Source organism: Myxine glutinosa, chromosome 8, assembly GCF_964187855.1.
Source record: "Myxine glutinosa chromosome 8, kmMyxGlut1.1, whole genome shotgun sequence".
In the NCBI taxonomy this organism is placed as follows: Eukaryota; Metazoa; Chordata; class Myxini; order Myxiniformes; family Myxinidae; genus Myxine; species Myxine glutinosa.
The window spans coordinates 63,645,498-63,665,517 of record NC_136268.1 but is presented as its reverse complement, the minus strand read 5'-3'; the positions used below and the strand labels follow the sequence as shown (position 1 = coordinate 63,665,517).

At 44.3% G+C, this 20,020-nt stretch overlaps 1 protein-coding gene across 2 annotated transcripts in view; it reads right to left on the bottom strand.

The window, feature by feature from the left end:
• The window catches only part of TM9SF3 (transmembrane 9 superfamily member 3), a 124,843-nt gene that overhangs the window by 7,981 nt on the left and 96,842 nt on the right, over positions 1-20,020 (bottom strand). The window contains exons 13-14 of one of the 2 annotated variants that reach the window (XM_068124571.2): positions 19,102-19,185; positions 14,470-14,546 (exon numbers count right to left, since the gene is read on the bottom strand). In XM_068124571.2, coding sequence (XP_067980672.1) covers positions 14,470-14,546; positions 19,102-19,185 — 161 coding nt within the window. The remainder of the gene's footprint in view (positions 1-14,469; positions 14,547-19,101; positions 19,186-20,020) is intronic. The other variant, XM_078783339.1, reaches the window with a different exon arrangement.

Below are 20,020 nucleotides of genomic sequence, written 5' to 3'. Positions count from 1 at the left end.
TAGCGATCTTTGCGTCAATAACGTGTGTAGGACCCACGTGATCGGATCACTGACTCAACCAATCACTTTTTTTCACTTTGATCACTCAATTTCATCAATGGATAATTGCTAATGTCATACCAATCATTATTTGATCTCACATACCTTAGAATATATGCCAATGTATACATATACACAAAGAATATATATTAGGGGGTGCTTACCTTAATTCGTTGTGTAGGGGTGCTTAACTTAATTCTTTGTGTATATATTTTAGAGCAATATCACAGTACATTTCCTACATGACGTTTTGTCAATTGTCAATTTCTCAAAACCTCTTGGTATACAACATTTCTGGTTTTCTTGGTGCCAACACAAAGATTGCTTGGTTTTCCAACCCTCGAGCAGCCCATGTACAGCTGGCCATGGGAAGTACCCGGCATTGCCGGGCGGGGGAAGGGAGGGGAGGGGAGGGGAACGGGGGGGGGGGGAGGAGAGGGTGGGGAGGGGAGAGGGGAGAAGAGGGGGGGAGGGGAGAAGAGGGGGGAGGGGAGAAGAGGGGGGAGGGGGAGGGGGAGGAGGAGAGGAGAGAAGAGGGGGGGATGGGGAGGGGGAGGGGGGAGGGGGAGGGGGAGGGGAGGGGTAGGGGGGAAAGGGAGGGGCATGGGGGGAAGGGAGGGGGAAGGGGAGGGGGAGGGATGGATAAAGGGGGGAGGGGAAGGGGGTGAGGGGAGGGGGAGGGGGAGGGGAGGGGGGATCAGAGGGGGAGGAGGAGGGGGTTAGGGGGAGGGGAGGGAGAAATGGGGGAGGGGGGATGGAGAAAGTGGGGAGGGGAAGGGGTGAGGGGAGGGGGTAGGGGAGGGGGAGGGGGGAGGTGAGAAGAGGGGGGAGGGGGGAGGTGAGAAGAGGGGGGAGGGGAGAAGAGGGGGAGGTGGGGAGAAGAGGGGGGCGGAGGAGGAGAGGAGAGAAGAGGGGGGGAGGGGGAGGAGGGGGGAAGGGGGAGCAAGGGGGGAGGGGAGGGGGAGGTGGGAGGAGAGGGGAGGGGGAGGGGGAGGGGTGGGGAGGGGGAAAGGGGGCAGGGAGGGGAGGGGGTAGGGGGGAAAGGGAGGGCCATGGGGGTAAGGGAGGGGGAGGGGAGGGGGGAGGGAGGAGTGGGAGGGGGAGGGGAGGGGGAGGGGGGAAGGGTGGGGGAGGGGAGGGGGGAGGGGAGGGGGGAGGGGTTGGGGAAGTGGAGGGGGAGGGGGGAGTGGAGGGAGGAGGGGGGAGGGGGAAGGGGGAGGGGGGAGGGGGAGGGGGGAGGGGGGAGGGGAGAGGGGGGAGGGGAGAGGGGGGAGGGGGAGGGGAGGGGGAGGGGAGGGGGAGGGGAGGGGAGGGGGAGGGGGGAGGGAGAAAGGGGGGAGGAGGGAGGGGGAGGGGGGAGTCAAGTCGGAAGTCATTATCGTCAATTGAATGTCGCATTTATTTTTTATTCCCTGTCAAATGGCATTGGTCCCGCATTCCGAACCCGGAAGTCGGAAGTCAGTCGGCAAAGTTGAAAAATTAACGTTACGAAATACGCTGATGACGTCATAATTTTAAAACGCGACGTTTTTTTTTTTTAGTTGAGATTTTATTCGAATTCGAATTCCATTAAATTTCAACTGTTGGAAACAATAATTATTTCAATTTCCATTGAAATAATTATTGTTTCCAACAGTTGAAATTTAATGGAATTCGAATTCGAATAAAATCTCAACTACCGTTTATTCGTTCTTGGCGCGAAAAAATGGCGCGCATTTTGTCATTATGTGCGACTTTCCGTCACTCCTACGGACGTGAAAACATTTGTTTTCCTTAAAAATATATTTAAAATAAATACAATAGTACATAAATTAACAATAAAAGAAGCTAAAAAACAATTAAAAATACAATAAAAAGCACATTAAAAATATATAAATATGTACGTACAGTATACTGTACGTACGCGCAACCGCGGGATCGGAAAGGGGCAATAGCGCCGCCACAAACTACCCCATGGAATTGCAGCTGGCGCGGTTTTTTAAACCATTGATATTAAAATACAGAGGAGCCGAAAACCACCAGGATTTTATGCTGATTCCGAATCTGTCTAAAACTTTTCTCCGATGTGTAGTTCTTGAGTTATAAGCGGACATCCAGACAGACAGACAGACAGACAGACAGACAGACAGACACACACACACACACACACACACACACACACACACACACACACACACACACACACACACACACACACACACACACACACTCCTTTATATATAGAGATATATATAATGCGCACATATATATAAGGATATAATATATTGTGGGCTTTCACTAAAAAAAAAAAAAAAAAAAAAAAAATACTAGCAAATAATAACGGCGGGGTCGCAGAAAAGGAGGTGGGGTTGAGAGGTTGGGGTATTAAATCAAGCCTCTCAAAATATCAGCACCACACACCACGTCGGCCCGGTCGGGGCCAGAGCCTGGCGCGAAGTCCAAGGACATCAGCACGTCATCCGAAAACAGCTCCGGTTGGTGCGAACCACTCGGTCAATGGCGCGAACCAGGTCCCGACACGCCCTTGCTCGCTTGGCCCCGATGAAGGCCTCGCTGGGTGTTCTCGCTGGGTGAGTGATAGGGCTAAAAACCGATATATAGCACGATATCTCTCAAAAACTTGTGGACGGATTTGGGCGAAAATTGGTCGACAGGTTGGGTGTGTGACAAGACCGAATCGATTCGACTTTGGTGAAAATCTGAATATGGATTCGGACACGAGAATTGTTTACTTTTTCAAGTGATTCTTCACCATTGAGAGATTTTTTTTTTTTTTTTTTTGTATACAAGGTCGAGGCTCGTGAAAGAGCGAACATTAATCACACAGAAAGACAAACCGACACATAAAACATATAACATAGGGAGCGGTAGACAAGATGGGGAGAGAGGGGGAAGGACACAAACACAACATTTGAGAGCAGTGACCGAGAGACATGGAGACATCGAGAGATCTGAGAGAGGGCGAGGGCTTGGGGGGGGGGGGCGTGGGAAGGGGGCGGTGGGAGAGGTATAAAACATATGGACACTGCCAGGACTTCCAGGAAAGAAGTTGGAATTTCAAACAAGGTGGATCTGGGGTGAATTAGCGGGGGTAGAAAAGATCAAGGTTTTGGATGGGGGAAGATAAGAGATGGTGGTGAACAGCTGTTTTAAAGACCTGGAGGGAGGAGTGGGATTGAAGGGAGTGAGGGAGTTTGTTCCAGAGGCGGGAGAAAAGAGGAATGAAAGAGTGAAGGTGAGCAGAGAGCCGAGATTTTGGCAGTTTAACCATCAGAGGGTTGCAGGCAGATCTTGTGCGACCTGTAGGAATATTTGGGGGACAGAGCACAGAGAGAGCTGGGGGTGCAAGGCCGGAGAGGAGTCGGTAGAAGACAGAAAGACCACCTACCTGCCTGCGGTGAGTGAGTGAAAGGCCCTCAGAGATAGCTTCATCGCGGGAGATTCCAATAATTCTGAAAGCTTTGGTTTCAACAGCGTGAAGCCGAGCTAGGTGTGAGGCAGGAGCACCGGCCCATAGGGGAGAACAGTATTCCATTGAGCTGCGGATGAAAGCCTTGTATGTGGTGAGGAGCTCAGGTGTGCCGAGGAAGGACTTCGCACGACGGAGGATGCCCAGTCGGCGACTGGCTTTGGAGGCCAGCTTGGAAATGTGGTTTTCCCAAGAAAGATCATGGCAGATAGTGAGACCCAAAATCTTGAGCGACAGAACTTCTTGGAGAGGATTGTTGAGAAAGTAGATGGGAGGGTTGTCCAGTCGATCTTTTCGGAGAGACATAGTAAGAGTGTGAGATTTGTCAGGATTGAAAGACATGTTCCACTTGTTTGACCAGTCTGTGATTTTGTCCAGGTCTTCAGAGAGTGAGGAGGCAGCAGACTGCCGATCTGAGGGAAGAGGAATGGAGCGGCAGAGAGTGGAGTCATCAGCAAAGAGATAGAGAGGATTTTCGAGAGAGTCAGAGAGATCATTGATGAAGACCAGAAAAAGCACGGGGCCCAGAACACTGCCTTGGGGAACTCCAGCCTGAACAGGAAGAGGAGATGAGAGAAACCCATTCAGGGCCACACGTTGACGACGACTAGAGAGGAAGTCCGCCAGCCATGCGTGGAGATTTCCATGGATACCAAAGGAGGAGAGTTTGGTGAGCAGAGCGGGGTGCCAGACCGTGTCGAAGGCACGTGATATGTCGAGGGAGACAGCTCTAATTTCCTGTTTGGCATTGAGGACCTCCATCCATTGTTGAGACAGCAGAAGCAGCATGTCCAGAGTAGAGTGACCTGGTCTGAAACCAAATTGATGATCAGAGATCAAGCCATTGGAGAAGAGGAAAGATTTCATATCCGAAGCAATGATGGATTCCATGACTTTGCTGATAATTGGGAGAAGGCTGATTGGTCTGTAGTTGCTAGGATCTGTTTTTGCACCTTTTTTGTGCAAAGCGGTGATGTTGGCTGATTTCCAAGCAGATGGCAGTTGACCTTGAGCAAAAGAGAGGGTGAAGAGAACAGAGAGAGGGTGAGACAGAGCAGCAGAGCAGGATTTTAGGACCCGTGGGCTGATGCCGTCGGGTCCAGTTGCAGAATCAGAGTCGAGGGTTGACAGAAACTTTTCCACCTTGTCAGGAGGAAAGGACACGGAGTCCAGGAGCAGCAGGGTACGACTGGGTATGGTGGGTACAGAGAGGGATGGGTTTGGGACACAAGATTTAGAGGCAAACACAGAGTTGAGGCATTCAGCTTTTTCACGTGCGGAGTCAGCTGTGTAGCCGTTTGAGGTAAGGGAGGGGATGGAGGGGGAACAAACACCAGAAACGGATTTGACCAGACGCCACCAGGATTTGGAAGAGGGAGACAGATAAGAGAGTTCGGTCTTGAGAAACGGAGATCGGGCAAAAAGCGGTATATAACATGATAATTAGAAAAAGTTGTGGACGAGTTATGACAAAACTTGGTGGATGAGTTGCTTAGGTGACAAGAACAAGCCGATTAGATTTTGGTTCAGGTCCGAATCCAGATCCAGCCGATCAGTGGGATACAAAACATAAACTGTTCAGCCTGGCGGAGGTATTCACTCTACCAAGAGCCGTGCTCGTATAATGTTGCATTTAATATTGGTATATCTTTGAGAGAAGCTTCTTTTTTTGAGAGAAGCGTTGAAGGCGGCAAAAAGGGTTGGCGTCAGGAAGGGCATCCGGCCGTAAAACATTGCTTCAAAAAGGGGACCAAAAAAACAACAACTACCACGGTCCCCGAAAAGGCCAACCCCCGCTTTGCGGGGAAAAATGGCCTCTAAAGGTGTTTTTTTTTTGGTTTTTTTTGAGAGAAGCTAAACGCAGTCAATGTATCGCAATATCCAGGTTCAAGATGCGATTTTCCAACTTTGCATGCACAGCAGTTATTGCGATAATTAATTTCCATTATCGTTATCACGATAATAAATCTAAAGCATGATTATCCTTCCTATAGCGATGATCACCCAGCACTGGCTTTTGCTATCAAATACGTGCTTGATTAGTTGGTGGACGTAAAAGTGGTGAACCCGTTGTTTTGATAAAATGCTCAAATAAAATAAAATGCTCAAAACCAGATTAAAAGGGAAGTTAACTTCAAAACGTGGAATCAATATTTTACTCCACACGATTTCACGGGGGGACCAAACTGGCTGTCCGACCAAATTGAGCAACCGGGACAGAAGGACCTTGGTCATGAAGGTGACCAAGAACCCAATGACCACTCTGACAGAACTACAGAGTTCCTTGGCTGAGATGGGAGAAACTCCCGGATGGACAACAGTCTCTGCAGAACTTCAAAAATCTAGGCTTTATGGGAGAGTGGCCAGACGGCAGCCACTCCGAAGAAAAAGGCACATGTCAGCATGCCTGGTGTTTGCAAAAAGGCACGTGAAAGACTCAGAGCATGGGGCAAAATATTCTGTGGTCTGACGTGAAAACTGAAATCTTTGGCCTGAATGCAAAGCGATACGTCTGGCAGAAACCGAGCACAGCTCATCACCCATCGAACGCCATCCCTACTGTGAAGCATGGTGGTGGCAGCGGTGTGAATACTTTCTGAAGGCACTGTATCTATACAGTCGTGGCTAAAAATATTGGCACCATTGCACTTTTTTCAAATAATGCACCATTTCTTCCAGAAAATTGTTGAAATAAAAAATATTTTGGTATCCACTTTTGTGGTTTCTTTGGTATGCAGTGGAACAAAACAAAAAAAGCCTTTTAAAATACTAAATCTTACCTTATTCCACAAATAAATCCTAATATGGCCTGGACAATATTGTTATGTTTGTGTGGGTAAACAATGAAATACCTTAGTCGAGATAGAATCGTGTAGATAAGAATGCTAAGAGTGTCGCGTAGAGGAATCTCGATGTATTTAAGTAGGGCCTCTGTCCGGGTAAGAGAGTTTGCTTGTCGCTATAAGGGGCGTGGTCCTGGTTTTGTGGTGGATGGTCGCTCCTCCCGTCTACGCTCGTATAGAGATCCTTTGGAGCATTGTGGAGTTTTTGCAACGTCGGAGGAGGGGGTGTTGTTGACTGTGGTGCTTTTCGCGGGAGGAGAGAGCCACGTCTCGCTTGGCGGTGGAAGCGAGGAAGGGCTGGTTGGCTGCTTGGTCACACCTGGGCATTTTCGGCGCCATTTTTTGGTGCACTTCCCATGCGGTGGTTTGGAAGCAACCAACGCCAAGCTCCCTCGTTGAGACAGAGCTAAGTGCCGTCCGGCAGAAACATTTATTTTTATTTAATATTTCCCCTTGTTTATATACAAGTCTGAGTGGAGACGTCTCAATTTAGGAAATAGTTTTTTTACCTCAACATTTTTATTATCGTTGCATTTATTTTCATTAAATCATTATTTATCAAATTTTCCTTTACCTGTCCTATTCCATTTCTTCGTTTGTGGGTTCGGATAACCCCCCGCCTGTGTTCCCGATTAGATAAGGCTCGGGCCTTCCCACATGCGCGAAAATAATCCCGCCAGGTTCAAAATACGCCTTGGAGTTAAAGCTCGTTTCGGCTATTCGTCTGAGGCCGTTCTTCATCGGCCATGGACAGGACAATATTATTGGCATCTTTTAGAAGTTGTTAGAAATAATTCGATTTCAAGCAGTTGATTCTCCTTTACATTGGAATTGAACTCACTTACGGTGAGTTGCAGGTGCCTGCGATATTTAAAAAATCACACATTCAACCAGTTTGAAAAGAGAAAATGGAGCCATTCTGCTCTTGTGTCACTGTGTGTTTCGCAATGAGCATGGAGAAAAGAAAGAAAACCATAGAACTGTCTGAGGAGGTGAGACACAAGAGTGTAGCCAAGCATGGACAATCTCAAGGCTACAAGTTCATCTACAGAGACCTTGATGTTCCTGTGTCCACCGTACGCAATGTTTTCAGGAAGTTTAGGGACCATGGCACTGTAGCCAACCTCCCTGGATGTGGCCGCAAGAGAAAACTTGACGAAGATTGCAGCGAAGGATTGTTCGAAGGGCGGAGAAATCACCTCGATCAACTGCCAAACAGATTCAAGCTGACCTTCAGACACACCATCCATCACCACCTCAATGAAAGGAGACCGAGGAGGACCCCACTGCTGCTGAGAGAAAAATAAGAAAGCCAGACTGGAGTTTGCCAAAACACACCTGAACAAGCCAACATCCTTCTGGGAGAATGTCCTGTGGACAGATGAGACCAAATTGGAGCTTTAGGGTAAGGCACATCATCTCTATGTTTACAGAAAACAAAATGAAGCCTTCAAAGAAAATAACACCTTCCCTACACCTTCAAACATGGAGGAGCTTCAGTGATGTTTTTGGGTTGCTGTGCTGCCTCTGGCACTAGGTGCCTTGAATGTGTGCATGGCATCATGAAATCAGGAGATTACCAAGGCATTTTGGAGCGCAATGTTCAACCCAGTGTCAGAAAGCTGGGTTTCCGTCGAAGGTCATGGGTCTTGCAGCAGGGCAATGACCCCAAACGCACTTCAAAAAGCACCCAGGAATGGTTCAAGACAAAACGCTGGACTGTTCTGAAGTGGGCAGCAATGATTCCAGATCTAAATCCCATTGAACATCTGTGGGGAGATCTGAAAACAGCAGCTGGAAGAATGCACCCTTCAAATCTAGGAGAACTGGAGCAGTTTGCAGAAGGAGGGTGGGCCAAACTGCCAATAGAGGGGTGTAGGAAGCTCATTCATGGCTATAGGAAGCGCTTGACTGCAGTTATTTTGTCCAAAGGCGGTGCTACCAAATATTAAGTCTAGGGTGTCAATTTTATCAATACAATTTCTTTTTATTTTCTGATTTAAAAGGATATATTATGTTCTGAAGCAAAAATAACAGTTCTGAAATATTAACAGTGAAATAAAAAATTGTGGAGACCAAATACTTTTGTCAATTTCAACTTATTTTCAGAGAAAATTATGAGTTATTTGAAAAAAGTGCAAGGGTGCCAATATTTTTGGCCACAACTGTACGCCTCAACATGGATTTTGCCCAAGGTGGAAATACCATTGGGGAGAGGGGCAAATTAAGTCAATACAACCTCCATCGTGTGAACCTTAGTCCTCCTGTCAAGTCTGGTTGAGATTGGAAAAGTAACGGCCGAATGTATCATGGTCAGACAGCCAGACACCAAATTGTGTATTTCAGTACAATATCCATTACAGGCTAAACAGCAACCTCAAATTCTGAAAAACCTTGGAAACATTGACAAGAATGGCAGAGATAAAACGTCCAAACAGACAGGCAGCAGCCTCTTCCCTCTCTTCAGGAAAATCAAGTTGGCCTCCAAAGGAAAACACTGGGCACCCTAAGTCATGCAAAGTCCATCCTTGGCACACCTGAGCTCCTAACTGCGTACAAGGCTTTCATCCGCAGCTTGATGGAATACTGCTCTTCACTCCTGGCTGGCTCCCCTGCCTCACACTTTGCTCAGCTTGATGCCATGGAAACCAAGGCCTTGAAGATCATTGGAATCTCCCACAATAATGCTGAGTCTATGGGCCTATCACTTTCCAATTGCAGACAGGTCGGTGGTCTCTGACCTGTACCACCTCCTTTTGGTCTTGCAATCTCTGCCCCCTCCCTCCCCTGTCCCCTCCACCCCAGGTATCTGCAGGATGCATGTGTTCCAACAGCAACCCCCTCCTGGTGAAACGGCCTAAATCCAGAACCACTGCTCATCTCCACTCATTTTTCCTCTTCTCTCCCCCCCCCCCCCCCTTACCCCCAACCTGTGGAACTAAATTCCACACTCTCTTCAATCTCATTCTTCTGTTCAGGCATTAAAGACAGCTGCTCACCAACATCTCAGATCATCCCCCATTCAAAACCATGATCTTTTCATCCCTCGTTAACCATCCCCACCCCCCTGTCAAATTACCAGTTTTTCCTTCCTGAGAGTTTCCTTCTGTATCCAACTTGTTCATCCCATGAGTTCTTTCCTGCCCCTCATTCCTCCCCATAGCCATGATTTGTCCAGGTCTACCTCTATTCTGTCCTTGAACACATGTAACATCAGGATATGGATCACCATCATGCAGCTGTGTAATCAATGCAAATCTGCAAATGCGAAGAATCTGCAACTGGTGGAAGGAACTGATCCGTTCATTTTTCTATTTGTTCTTTCATAGAGTTGATCCAGTCATATGTATTTCACCACTTTCAGTTACTGCATGCTGGTACCATGAATGAATCCAAGTGTTTTACTTCCCTCAAGTTCCACCATTTCATCAAGATAAACAGCTTTCCATGTTCAACGACACACAGGTCGATTTGTCAGTCACACAATCCTTTGTCAAGCAACTAGTTTTCACAGGATTATCAACTATTTTCGCATGATGCATGCTACCGAGTGCAGGTATCGGTGCTGCACTATCAAAAATGTTCTGAAGTCTAAGACAGTTATTCCCCTTCTTCAGGTGCCGTCTCGACAACATTGCCATTCGGCATGCTTTCTGCGGCGGTTACAAAGGATTTGGTGTCATCCTGTGCGGCTGTTTTGGGGCATCGATCCCCGCGTAGCGGTTGAACAGCTCCAACGGAATGGGGCATTTCATCTGGCTGTTACAGGAAGACGCTCCCAAATGTATATGCTAATGAATGAACTAGCAGAGCATCCACTCGAATTATTAGAAACGACCAGTGACCCCCCCCCCCCCCCCACCAATCATCATTCAAATCAATGTTATCCTATTCAATTTATAGCGTTTTTATTTGTTTATTTTACATATGATTCTACACAGTCACTTTCCTATTAAGGTACATCTACTTATTACATAGGCAAACTGTGAATTGTTTGACCTCCCCCTCACCTTCCAAGCTCCATACATGCCTCTTCCACTCGATACCCTTTCTGTTGTCCTTTCTCTTTCCCTATCCCTATCTCTTCTATCCTACCTTTTGTGCTCTCTCCCATCATCCTCTTCCCTATTAGTTTTTCTAAATTTTAATTTTGAAAACTATCCCACTCCCTCCCACCCCCAATGGCATACATGCCAAATGCATGGCGCCGTGGTGTTCATTTGATTGCAATGGATTCTGTATGAAACTTCCTGGAAGCACTTTATGCATGTCCATTCATTATACATATACACTATGTATTACGTAATTCCTTTTCCTTTGTTCCTGAATTGGTTCAGTCTGGTTTCTGGCCATGGCCTCCGAGTGTGGTGCTCTGCACAGCACTTCACCAAAAGCCTCCTCAATCTTCATGTTTGCTGGTAATGGAATCCTTTCGATTTTACACATTTTCCACCTTCAACTTTCTCACATTACTATGCTGTATTCAGAACCAGGTATGTGGAATTCAGAATGTACACGGTGTGGTCCATACATCTTGTTATTCCCATTAGCAAATAGCATTCTCCTGTCGGTTGTCATGTAAATGACAATGGTTTGTGTTGCAAATAAAAACAGCAATACATGTCATTACAATGCTTATCAACTGAATAAATTAAAATATTCACTGGGAAAACAAGACTTGTGGACCACTCGATGAAGAGTACAGCGGTATGTAATGTGCGAAAAGGAGGAACATCTAGCTCAACAGACGAGATGTTTAGATTATTACTTTGTGGTTTCTTTCAGCAGTCCTCAGTGTGAGTTCTGCTGCACAAATCCCAATAAGTACCAGACAGGTACAGTATGTCAAACTGAATTGTAATGTAATTCCCTCTACCACCGAAAGTGGACGGGGGTTGTTTTCACCCCTCTCTGTTTGTGAGCAGGATATCTCAAAATGTTGTGGATGGATTCAGACAAAGCTTGGTGGACAGGTTAGGTGCGTGACGAGCCAGGTGTTGGCTTAACGGTTAAGGTGGCTGGCTTGAGATCTTAGGGTCCGGAGTTCGATTTGAGTCCCTGCAATGCCGTTGAATTAACACCAGGTGGGTTGACTCAGCCTGTCAATCTCCCGAGGTCGGCAAAATGAGTACCAGTGGACTGGTAATAGAGGGCATTGCATCAGCGGCACCCAGAGAAAATGCAACCGGCAGCCACAGGCTGCACATGAACCACCACGAAAATGCAACCAGCAGCCACAGGCTGCACATGAACCACCACGAAAATGCAACTAGCAGCCACAGGCTGCACATGAACCACCACGAGGTGTGTGACAAGGACGAATTAATTCGAATTTGGTGGAGATCCCTACGCAGATCCGGCCCATCGGTGGGATACAAATCGTAAACTGTTCAGCCTGGCGGAGGTATGCGCTCTAACGAGTGCCGTTCTAGTTGATAGATGAAACTCATGTTTAGTCACGCACTGCATCAGACTTTATGTGTCGAGTCTGTAAAGTGATCCCTTTTCACGTGCTTGCAGGTGTTGTATGTGTACAAAAATAGTCATGGTGCCGTACATACTATATTTGAATGGCTATTGTATTTTAAATGGACATATTACTTTGAGTTTTGAAACAACACAAACATTGAGAATCCCAAGCTACACACTGTCTGTGAAGGTTGAGGGGAAAATAAGCAAATAGGCGAACAGGCATCAAAATAAATCTTGCCAATTAATACGATCTCCGAAACAAATCTGTTGAAATTGGAAAGAATGAACTCATGATAATAAAAAGAGCATTATTTTTAGTTGGCATTTATTATTATTTTAAGGAAGCATGTCTCAACTCAAAAGCATCTCAAAATGCAAAGCCTGTCCACGTCCTCTTTGTACTCAATCAAAACTTGACAAAACCAACTGCTAAGTAATAATTAAAAAAAGGAAAATTTATCAATTAGCATTCTCCATATTCTCATAAGGGTTTATTGAAAATGTCCTGACAAAAGGGTTATGGCTTGGACAGACAAACACACAGAAGCGATTGTAAAACCCATCTCCCACTGTGGGGAACAGGGTAATGAGCACAATTCCAGTCGTTAAATCAAAGCCATTCACAGTAATGTGCACATAATAAATAATAAACCAGCACACGACTGTGTATATTTCCTTCAAGAACGATTCATTAAATGTTGCACTGCCACCAAAAGGTGAAACTACATCGTCAACGATTACTCGTAATGTGCTGTTTTAAAGGAATAAATAGATGTTAATTTTGTGGATTTGATGGCCTGTGACCCTCAACCTTTCCTTCTTGCAGGTACAAGTGAAAACGTTCTGAAGCGGTCAGCATCCTCCGACATCAACACACTTTTCCGACCATAAACTTTCACTGTCCTTCCAATCATCCAAGATAAACCTCTGCACACCCTCCCACCCCTACCTCTTCCCATTCCACTACTTCCCCTAGCCTTAATTCACAGCTTGACTTCCCCATTGTTTTTTCTTTTGGCCTGGCTAAATGCTTGGCCTATGCTTCACGGTCACTTCCTTCCCACAATCTGGTGGCATATGGCATTGCATGAACACAGCACGTTATTTATTGTTGCAAAACTTTATTCACAAAGGTAATTTCAGTGCTACCTATCACAACTACAAACCCAAAGCTGTGGGTATGGCAGCAGCACCTTATGCTGCACATGTCCATCGGAATTTTCAAACTGAACTTAAGAAAAACCAACCATGCTAAGTTCATATCAGACAAGTGCAAAGCATGCACTTGAAATAATTCTCAGATTATAAAAAAATAATATATTTCATTGTTGCTTAAAAAAAACAAAAAACCCTCAATTAAATAAATTCAGGCATACCAATAAGGATTGGGGGAAGTACCACAAATGCACACAAACATTCAGTGGTCACCATCATATGCACAAAAGCCAAAGCAATATGCGAGCCAGTGCAAAGATACATTTTATAAGCAAGTCTTAATTAACAAGGTGACAGCTTTTAAAATAAACAAGTGAATCCTCTTGGATTGCGCTGAGGTTCGGGCATGGAATTTCGAGCCTCGATCATGGTTCGAGCCTCGATCTTGTATACAAAAATAATAATAATAATAAGAACCTTGGGCCGAATCTCACGCTTCACCAGTGCGCGTGCGCGAATTTACGTCACGTCGGCAGCGAGAAGGGGTTCCCCAACACGAACCAATCAGGAACTGCCACGTCACACTTATATGATCTCAGAATTCCTGTGACAGGAATTCGCGTTACACTGGCTGGAAGTCATTCGCTAGAGGCGCTTCCTCAGCGCTAATAAATACCAACTTCCAACTCAGACAAGAAAGACCCAAAATCCACTACACCAGCAAATCTGCTTTCTGGCTAAAAGCAAGAATACATCTACAACCATTCATATGCTGCCCGTTAATTTGGGTTTGGACTCCTGATCTTTATGAATCGCACATGCCAACACAGCCTCGTCTTTAACTGACAATGGGTTCAGGCCAAGGCCATAAAGCAATTACTCACTGTTGTAGGGGAACGCTTAAAACATGTCAAACAAGAAAGAGCAATCAGATTGCAGACCCTCACCAGGATGTGTTTTTAGTGGTTTTTAAGGCTTTTGTGTTAAAAACAAATATGGCGGCCGAACCACGTGACCAACATTTTGTTATTTTTCTCCACCAATTTATCCCGAGATGACGCTCAAGAAATTTCATCTTGAACGGATGAAGTTTTGTACTTGTCGAATTATGACGTCATAATGGAGGCACCTATGACATCATCATTAACATATTTTATTTCCCATGGAGAGTTATTTACAATGAGATGTCTCAATTTTTTCTATTATATGTAGTGCTTTCGGAGATACAGAGGTGCAACGTTTTTCGGTTTTTCCAAGACGGCGCCCATACCACTTGACATATGACTGACGTAATAATTATCAATTAAAAATTCTACAGGTGGAATTGCACATGTGGTGGAAATTTCCGGTCAATCGGACCAACGGTTGCCAAAAAAATCATTTATTCTGTGCGGACAAAGACAAATGGACCCAAATGCAATACCCTCTCCTCCTGCGAGGGTAATCAGATGTGTAACAAAATCAAAACAATGAAAAGAGCTTCTGACTTACCACACATGATGCCGAGAGCCATGCTGAAGAGTGCCATGTAACCAAAATAAAATGTCGTCTGAAACAAGCCATACATCCTGCAGCAGAAACACACCAGATAGATCAAAAGCATGGAATTGAATGGTACAGATACGAAGCAAAGGCATCCTTCCCAACCACAACTCCAACCCCCTCCTAACAAAAGATTCTAACAAACTGATGAACTAGAACGGCTCTCTGACGTCACGATGATGACCAATATGCCTCCGCCCACATTATTACATCATTATACCTACTTATACCAAGTCTGATTTAAATCCTTTCAGCCGTTCTCAAGTATCACATTTTTACCTGACATGACCTTTGACATATTTGATGCAGAAATCTAGTCATTCATCTTTTCATGATGATGATGATGATGCCCACTCCTGCATCAACAGATGCATATAGCTGCCGAAGCAATTTCTTGACTATTGGGCACAATCCTGGTCAGGGCTTCACTCCTATGCAGGACACTCGAATGATACATTCATCCCAGTAAGCTGCTGCTCATTTCACCGACCTCAGAAGGATGCCCCACAATCTAATCAGTCATCTTTACATCATTATACATACCTCCACAAAATTTGACTTGGATCCCTTCAGCTGTTCTCAAGTTATCGCGGTAACGATAACCTATCTCGAAGAGACGGACGGCAGACAACCCAAAAACAAAACATAAGGCCTCCGCCGACACCATAAAATATTTGTTGGAGCTACTAAAAAGCATTCAAAAAGTGGGGCTGAGGCCCACCACAGGCTTGCTAGTAGAAAAAGTGTCTAAGTGGCAATACAGTGACATGAACTGCTGTGCAAATTTTCAAAAATAGCCACAAATGTTTTTTTTTGTTTTTTTTACTGCCTCAGAAAAAGAATCCAAATTGGCAACACTTTTATCCCTTTGAAAAGCCCCTTGTGTTAGCTGGGTGATATCTATACTGCATCTCCACAACTCTGCTGTGTGATACAATGTGGCATCTTCAGCAAAGTTGTGATAGTTGAGAAAAAAAAGTTTTGAGATAAAAAAAAAAAAGCCCGGCAGTCTGGGGGCACTGGGGAAGGCCCCAGATGACAAAGGTTCCTCGAGGGTCTCTCCTGCATTCTTAGCCATTTCTTAATGTAAAAATGACTTAATCATGCCAACATTTTGTTACTTTTTAAGTATAATAATAATAATTTATTTATATATATATATATATATATATATATATATATATATATAACTAAGAAATAGTAGAAACTCCAAAGTACGAGCAGGGCGTCTCATTTGTATTGAATAAATAATCGTTAGATTAAATAAGACGCGGACGTAGCTTCAGGACGTCGATCTTTAATTGTCGACAAGCTTTCGACCAACAAAGGTCTTCTTCTGAGTCTACAAAAACAGCAGGCATGTATATCAGTCAAGTATGTATGGTGATATGTGTGTGAGATGTGTGATGTGTGTAGAAAATGCATACAGAAGGAAGAGCCACGCCAAACTTCGGACAAAAGTCCCTCATGGCATAAATTTTGATGACTAAAGCATGTTCCCACATCAACCCAATCAAATTGTTAACCGTAACCCATTCATTCATTCATCATTCATTCATTCATTCATTCTACCTTTATATGTCATTTATATAAATATATAAATATATTATATGAATATAAATGGGATATGAATATATGCTTGTATGTTTATGTATGTATATCTCTATATTTGTATATGCACGTGCACCCTAACTGTAACGCAAACGGTCACTTCCGTTGAACTTGGGGCTGGTGAGTGAACTTTGGCGTGGCTCTTCCTTCTGTATGCATTTTCTACACACATCACACATCTCACACACATATCACCATACATACTTGACTGATATACATGCCTCCTGTTTTTGTAGACTCAGAAGAAGACCTTTGTTGGTCGAAAGCTTGTCGACAATTAAAGATCGACGTCCTGAAGCTACGTCCGCGTCTTATTTAATCTAACGATTATATATATATATATATATATATATATATATATATATGACCAACACTTGAATTACCGGTAACAACACATCTTGGAATACAACTGAAAATAAAGAACATTGAACTTGACATACGAGCCTTTGCATTTGGGCTTGTTGGAACCCATATATTTATTTTAAAGAGTTTGTAATTGAAATTAAACTTCATTATCTCTACCAGCTAAGGTGGGCGGAGGTTATGTTTTCATCACTGTCTGTCTTTCTATTTGTTTATCTGTCTGTGAACAGGATATCTCGAAAGGTTGTGGACAGATTCAGACAAATTTTATGGAGAGGATGGATGTGTGACAAGGAAGAAATTATTAGATTTTGGTGAAGATCCGAATGCAGAGACGAGAATTAAAAAAAAAATTTTTTTTAATGATTTTTCTATCACAATTGAGAGATACTTACTGTATAGCATGACATTTCAAAAAGTTGTGGACGAGTTATGACAAAACTATGTGGACGAGTTGGTTAGGTGACAAGAACAAGCCGATTCGATTTTGGTTCAGGCCCGGATTCAGATCCGGCCCATCGGTGGGATAGAAACGTTAACCATTCAGTCTGACAGAGGTATGCACTCTACTGAGTGCCGTTCCAGTTGCTTTTGTTGTCATTCACTAACTTGGCTATCCATTACTCTTGATAACATTACCCCTTGGCTGCTCCTGATAATTTGATAGGCTTTGTCGTACTCCTGGTAATTTAAAGTTTGTTTGGTCTGCACACCCAAACGGTGCAGCACAAAAATACCAAGTTCCGAACATAGTGTAAAACCATGCCAGTCGTAAAGAAAAATATTTAACAATTTACCCCCTAATCAGGGATACTCTAATAAAGCTCTGGAAATCTAGCAGGCAGATGGACACACTCACGTGAAGGAGTATTTCTTTGTAATAAATAAAGGATAAACCTGACGAGAAAATGAAAACGGAAAATATCCACGGGACAGTAACAGTGAAATCTTAGAGAGTTGGAGTATGTATCATGTGCAAATAAAACAGTAAAAACCTACTTTTATCTTTAACACAGCTCAAATGGACACCAAAAGCCTCCAGAACGCCGACTTAACAGGATCAGTTCATATTGTGTACCCATCAGTTGACGGCAGCACCAGAAAGTCTGACGATTCCCGGAACGTCCGGGTTGACTTGGCAAAGGCTTCTGATTGGACAAATTGGCGTTTTGACTCGTCACAATAACAATGAAAGTGGGTGTTGGAGACAGACAATTGGGAAAAGGAAAGTTATAGCTTATTGTCGACTACATTTTTGACGTGGATTTCAAGTAAAATCATGTAACTGGGGTAACTTCTATATAGGATTTTGTTTTAATTGAAAAATGTCTTTAAAATGCTTTGTTTTTTTAAGTTCCCCTACTGGGGTGTGGGTCTCCCCCATTCAAAAAGTTTCTGGTCTAACTTGAAAAACTGGTAGGTGAAAAGCCCATAGACCAGCACCCAAATACATCCATGAGTATGGATGATGACACCCACCATTTAAAATCATTTGTCAATTAATACATTTGTTCATAGTGTTCCACAATGTGCCAATAATGAAACTCCGTCGTAACGAAATAACCCCAAAAGAAAAATAGAATCCCCAGTGTGATTTGTTAGGGTTGTTACCGAAACCAATGATATGCAATAATGTTGCAATGCAAAAACAAAATACTAAATGAGCATATCAATAAAGGCATTACTTCACCAATTACGGCGTACTCAAGGTTATACTGTATTTTTAACATGAAGGAACGCCTCTGCAAGTCGGTTTTTATTTATTCACTCAGGAACAATCAAAATAATCAAACAAGGCCCATGCATAACCACAGCCATTTGAAAGAAACAGCATAAAATAATAAAAACAAAACATGTGCTTGTGATAAAACTACTTTCAATCGGAAAATTTCTCATTCGCCTTACTTCCCCTCCCTTCCTCCCCCACAACTCTCTCTCGTCAGTCACTTTTGGGAATACATGCACATTAACTAACTTGTTCCTTGCTGATATCCCAAAATTATGACTGCAATCTGTTCTACGATTTTTGTTCCCCTTTCCCTGGTGTTGGGCTAGCGGCTAGGGTGCCAGCTTAGGATCCAAGGATCCTGGGTTCGAATCCCGGTCGATCGCTGAATTAACGCCAGGGGGGTTGACTCAGCCTGTCATCCTTCCGAGGTCGGCAAATTGAGTACCAGTACACTGGTAATTCCCTGTTTATCGTAAAAAGGCGACAAACAGGGTTGGCGGCAGGAAGGGCATCCGCCCGTAAAACATTGCTTCAAACGGGGGACCAAAAAACAACAACAACCACGGTCCCCGAAAAGGCCAACCCCCGCTTTGCGGGGAAAAATGGCCTCTAAACGGTGGTTTTACTCCTATACGAGGACTCTTCTAGCCAGCTTACATCATCCTCCTACAAGGTTATTTCATGGCTCGTCAAAATATTGTGACCATCTCTGATAGTTTTTGCTCCAATAGTATCTGGAGGGCAGTTGCAAGTACCTTTGCTCTTTACCTTAACAGTCAGTAAGTATGCACCTTCACTGTTCAACTTTTCCATGAGGATAGACACCTTCATGCTAACATAAAATAAAAAATAAATAAATATATGGAGAGTGCACGTACTTTGTTTTGAAGAAAAAGTAGTATATGGAATACATGTACACGTATGCAGATGTTGAAGCTGCAGACAAGAAGCTGGTCCACTGCCTGAAGAACAAAAGGCAAATATCAATTGATTTAATAATAAAGTCATCATGCACTATTGAAAGTTCAACTTTCAGCCATGCCAATATGGTTTGAGCTAAACAAAAAGTGACAAATCATTACCTCCGCCCATCTTCCCTATGCCACCAAAGGTGGATGGAGGTTATGTTTTCACCACTGTCTGTCTGAGCAGATGATTACCTTTAGAGGCCATTTTTCCCCACAGAGCAGGGGTTGGCCTTTTTCAGATACGGCCGCCATCGCCGATGGTCCCCTTTTTGAAGCAATGTTTTATGGCCGGATGCTCTTCCTGCCGCCAACCCTGTTAGTCGCCTCTTGCGACACACAGGGAATTACCAGTGAACTGGTACTCAATTTGCCGACCTCGGAAGGATGACAGGCTGAGTCAACCCCCCTGGTGTTAATTCAGCAATCGACCGGGATTCGAACCCAGGATCCTAGGATCCCAAACCGGCACCCGCTAAGCCAACACTAGGCTATCTGTCTAAGCAGGATATCTCAAAAAGTTATGGATCGATTCGAACGAAATTTGGTGGACTGCAGGTTGGGTGTGTGACAAAGACGTATTTGTTTAATTTCGGTGAAGCTCCGGATACGGATACGAGAAATATTTTTAATATTTTTAAAGTGATTCTTCACTATTGAGAGATTGAGCCAAACCTATACATAGCACGATATCTCAAAATGTTGTGGACGAGTTTGTTAGGTGACGAGAACAAGCCGATTCGATTTTGGTTCAGGTCAGGATGCAGATCTGGCCTATCAGTGGGAGACAAAACATAAACTGTTCAACCTGGCGGAGGTATGCACTCTACCG